Here is a 5,378-nt window from a genome sequence, read left to right on the forward strand (position 1 = left end):
CTATTTTATGGATTCTAGGGGCCTCTGTCTTAACAAATGGACCCCGGATTTCGATCCAGAGCTAGACATTCCGAATGCAGTTCCTGTCTGGTTCAGATTGCCCCATCTTCCTCTTCACTGCTGGGGGGATGATTCGGTTAAAGCAATAGTAAACGCGGTGGGAAAATATATAGATCACAGCGAACCCAAAGACAACATGCAGGCTTGTGCGCGGATCTGTGTAGAGGTCGATTTGGGCCGTGGACTGCCGGAAGCAATCAAACTGAAAGTGGATGACTGGTTCCATATTCAGCAGCTGGACTACGAACAGATTCCCTTCAAATGCAAGGTATGTCACGAATATGGACATTTTGCAAATAGATGCCCTAAAATAGTTAATGTAGAATCTGAAGAGCAAGAAGGACAATGGGAAACTGTTAAAAGAAAAAAATCATCCCTTCCTCCCAAATCTATGGATTCTGATGTCCCTGGTCCATCCCATCAGCCCCCTCCCCTTCATCATCCCCTCCCCTCCCATCCCTCCTCTTCCTCCCAACAATGCCCCATTCTGCACCCTTCATCTCCCCTCCGGACCTCCGACCCTTCCATTCCTCCATCTTCTAATCCCTTTGCCTCCCTCTCTGAGGAAGTTCCTGAGCCTGAAATCCCCTTCTCTGAACCTCCTCTTCATTCCTCCCCACCCCAAATCTCTCAGCCTTCCCCTGATACCCCTTCCGCTCGGGTTACTAGAAGCTCCTCAAAGGAGCATGGAGCTCCCAGTGATATCCCCAAAAAGCATGGGCCGGGCAGGAAATCGGCCAAGCAGCACAGAGAAGAAAGCACCCAGAAAGATATCGCCATGGGCTCCGAGACTCCTATAGAATCCTTTATTCTTGGGCTCTCGGACAAAGAAAATAATAACAAAGGTAAAGAGAGGCGGGCACCTCTCCATGTAAGCAGTGAATCATGATGAAAATTCTTTCCTGGAACAGCAGGGGATTAGCACACCCCTCCAAGACAGTAGCCCTCAAGGACCTAATCCAAAGTGAAAACCCTGAAATAGTACTCATTCAAGAAACAAAGCAAGACCAATCTGAAATTAATAAATTCATCAGCCAGCAAAAGCGTTACAGTGGATGTGCAAGTGAAGCAAGAGGAGCCTCAGGTGGCATTTTAACAATGTGGGACTGCAACAAATGGAACTGCCATTCCTCCAGAATACATCAGCATTGGATCTGTGTTAATCTAGAGAACAAGACAGATGGAACAACAGTAAAGATTTACAATATATACGCCCCGAATCATTATAGAGAGAAAGAAGAGTGTTGGAACACTTTGGAAACAGATATAGAAGAAGAGCAGGACAACAATCTCATTCTTGCAGGGGATCTAAACTTGGTATTGCATTCCAATGAAAAAAGAGGGGGAAATTTCAACCCCGACCCTTTCAGGAATCGACTTGAAAATATAATGCAGGAGCAAGATCTGGTCGATATCAGACCCAAGAACCGAAGGTACACCTGGAGCAATAGACGAATAGGAGTTGGCAATATTATGGAACGTCTTGATAGATTCCTCATAAGTATTGCTTATTTATCTACCTTCACCACTGGCCAGTCGAACATCCTCAATGTCTCCGCCTCTGATCATTACCCAATCACGCTTACTCTGCATAGTCAATGCCAGCTAGGACCTCTTCCCTTCAAATATTGCTCCATTTGGAATCGTATCCCAGCAGCAAAAGATGTGGTTTGGCAGGCTTGGTCTCAACATGTGGAAGGCTCCCCAACTTTCATATGGGAAACAAAATTAAAGAGAGCAAGACAGGCTCTAAAAGAATGGGCAAAGAACAACTATCAAGAGCCCGAGTTGAGCAAGAAGAAAATCAAACAAGAATTAGAGGATGTGCAGCAACACATAGAAGCCATTGGGCTGTCCCAACAAGCCAAAGAGAGAGAAACAAAATTATACTCACAGCTGAGGCAAATTACAAAGGATGAAGAAATAAAATGGAGACTGAAGTCAAGACAGCTCTGGCTGCAGGAGGGAGATAAAAATACTTCCTATTTTCATAAGCAGGCAACAGTACGAAAGGTCAGAAACACTGTGAATACAATAAAAGATAATGAGGGGAACAACTATTACACTCAGGAAGCGATAAAAGAAGCAACCACAAATCACTTCAAAAATCTTTTGACTGAGGACAAAAGTGAAGAGGATTACTCAAGTTTTTTACAGCACATGAACAAGGAAGTCACTCATGAAATGAACAACAGTCTCAAGAAGGAAGTCGAAGAGGAAGAAGTTCAAAATGCAGTTTGGAGTCTACACCCAGACAAGGCCCCTGGACCTGATGGGTTTCCAATCAGTTTTTATAGAGAGTATTGGCAAATGATCAAGAAAGACCTCTTAAAGATGATACACTGGGTTCTAAAGAAAGGAAAAATGGGGGGATTCACCAACTCAACCCATCTTGCTTTAATTCCAAAAGAGAACAGACCTTCCTCCTTTTCAAGATTTCGGCCTATTTCTTTATGCAACTCATCTTACAAAATCATCACTAAAATCCTGTCATCCAGGATCAAACCTCATCTCTCATCTCTGATCTCCGAAAACCAAGGGGGATTCCTCCCCAATAGGCACATCTCTGAATCTATCCTACTTGTTCAAGAGGCCATTCACTCCAATCTTAGTAGAAAGGAGAAAGGTTTTGTCCTCAAGCTGGACCTTGCCAATGCCTTTGACAGGGTTCGACATTCCTTTCTGTTCGCTGTCCTCCATAGAATGGGCTTTGACTCCTCCTTTATTTCAATGATCAAAGCTTGTATTTCGGACCCTTGGATATCCCCTCTGATTAATGGAAGACCGTGTGCTGCTTTCAAATCCTCTCGACGCCTTAGGCAAGGCTGTCCTCTGTCTCCCTATTTGTTTATCCTCATGGCTGAGTCCCTTAGCCAAACCCTGGATTTTAGTCGAAGAATAGGCCTCATCACTGGTATCAAATTTGAGCATGGCACAAAAAATATTAATCACTCCCAATTTGCAGATGATACCCTCCTGATAGGAGGAGCGTCCACCACCATTGCAAGGCGCTTCAAGAAGATCTTAGATCAATTTATGGAATACTCAGGAGGGAAAGTTAATCAGTTAAAAAGTTGTATCTATGGTTGGAACACTCCCAGCCATACCATCCATAGCATTGCAAGCATTCTAGGAGTCTCCTACAAGCTCAACTGGAACCACTTCACTTACCTTGGAATGCCAGTAAGTTTGGGACCATTGAAATCATGACACCTGGAATGAAATCCTCGACAAAATAAAGAGAAAAATTCAACAATGGGGCACCATGTGGCTGAACCCAACAGGAAGACTTATTCTTCTGAAATCAGGCTTGGCCTCTCTGCCCATTTACCGTCTCTCTTTATGTCAAGCACCTACAACCTTTCATCAGAAAATGGAAAAAAATCTCAGGAATTTCCTCTGGCAAGGAGGCAAAACGGAAAAAAGAAAGTTCAACCTTGTCAGTTGGAAGAATGTCATCCAACCTCAGGAAAAAAGCGGGCTAGGAATAAGATCACCAAAAATTCCGAATTTAGCTCTTGGAGCTAAAATAATTTGGAGAATGATCACTGGTCCCACAACTTGGTGGAAGAAGGTCTTAGAGGCTAAATATTTGAACAGTGCGAGGCAGCAACTTTTGGATACCAACATTCCCAACAGAGATAGCACAAAAATATGGCAACTCTGCAAGAAAGCCATACCCTTCATGACTCAAAATATTTCAAAGGTCCCTGGAGGAGGGAACAATGTCAACTTCTCCACAGATAGAATTCTCGGACAGCACCCAATCGGATCACAAACGGAGGCAATCTCTGCAATAAACTAGCTCAACAGTAAAGAAATAGTATACCTGTCCCAAATATCACAATGGGAAAATTCTTCACAAGCATGGATAGGTTGGGAATTTCCGAAATACCCTAGAGAGCTAGAGACCAGCTTTGTTGCTCTCAAGAACCTCCTTCACAGCAAAGCCCCGACGCAAAAAGGCAAGCAAGATGGCTACCGTTGGGATCCAACTGGAACTCAGTACACGACCAAGGCTGGGTACCATTGCTTATGCGATAACATCTTCCCACAGGATGTCTAGAGTCAATGGAAGCTGGTATGGAGAGCAGAAGCACCCCCCAAAATCAAATTCTTTATTTGGCTCCTTTTAAAAGGGAAGGTTCTAACAGCAGAAAATTTAATGAAAAGAGGCATAATGGGACCCTCTCGATGTCCAAATTGTTGCAGATCAGAAGAGACACTACAACATCTGTTCATAGACTGCCCTGTAGCTGAGGAATGCTGGAGGACGATGGCATCTCTCGGGAATGCTCCATGGGAGCCTAAGGCATCTATTGCAGACACTCTTTATAGCTGGAATAAAAACTGTCCTTGGAAAGGAAAACAGAGTAAATTAACTCAAAGGATTTGGAACACCATGGCAATAACCCTCCTATGGCGAATCTGGTTAGCACGTAACGGTAAGATCTTTCGAGGGAAAAATTGCAATATCAGAGTTATGTGCCACAAAGCTAGGATCTTAGCGGTAGAAACAATCACAGCCCATACCAAAGGCAAGATAGAGGTCACCAATTGCAGCGTCGAAGAGAGAAGTCTGATTAGTCATGTGCAAGAAAACATAATCAGTGCTCAGGAGATAAGCCAAAGGAGGGTGCAAACGAAAGAGACAAACAGGACATGGAAGCTGAGATTAAAGGAGGAGGAGTTCGCAACTTGGTTGAGAAACTGCAACAGGTTCTTACTGTTCTTTGATGGCGCATCTAAATTTAATCCTGGCCAATCAGGGGCAGGGGGCCTAATCTGCAATGCGAATGGCGAAAAAATTCTTCAATTCGAATGGGGATTGGGAGAATTATCCAATAACAGGGCAGAAGGATTGGCTTTGTATCAAGGGCTCCTCCAGCTGATCAAGATCGGGATAAGAACAACAGTAGTCTTCGGGGATTCAACAATCATCATCAGGCTCATGGTGCAACGGCAAAGCACACCGAACATCCTCCTGCAACAGATCAACTACAGGAACCAAATCCTCCACGACTCCATGCAAGAAGTCCGTTACTACCATATCCTCCGTGGACTGAATAAGGAGGTTGACATGTTTGCCAACAAGGCATGTGAGCGCTCCAAGGGCAACATGTACTACAATAACACCTCCTCTTTCCAACCGCTCCCATGAATCACACGCATTCAGTCAAAGCTCATTGTACCGCAGTTGATAGCATCTATGACTACTGGCAAACAATCAGTGCAAGAGACAGAACAGGTATGGTTGATAGGAATTTGATCAGAATTCAGATTGGGAGATCTGGCCAGAGCGTGGGAATCAGGCGAAT

The 5,378-nt window shown here is 44.2% G+C and overlaps 1 protein-coding gene across 1 annotated transcript; it reads left to right on the forward strand.

Annotated features, from left to right (window-relative positions):
* The first annotated feature begins 945 nt into the window (after positions 1–945).
* On the forward strand, positions 946–5,130 carry LOC149267261 (uncharacterized). The gene is made up of 3 exons (XM_089410615.1): positions 946–2,406; positions 4,672–4,779; positions 4,912–5,130. The coding sequence occupies exons 1-3, from the start codon at positions 946–948 to the stop codon at positions 5,128–5,130; spliced, it is 1,788 nt and encodes a 595-aa protein (XP_089266741.1).
* The last annotated feature ends 248 nt before the right edge of the window (positions 5,131–5,378 follow it).

This window comes from Pinus tabuliformis, chromosome 6 (assembly GCF_031772625.1).
Source record: "Pinus tabuliformis cultivar Carrire ecotype Pingquan chromosome 6, CPIR1, whole genome shotgun sequence".
NCBI lineage: Eukaryota > Viridiplantae > Streptophyta > Pinopsida > Pinales > Pinaceae > Pinus > Pinus tabuliformis.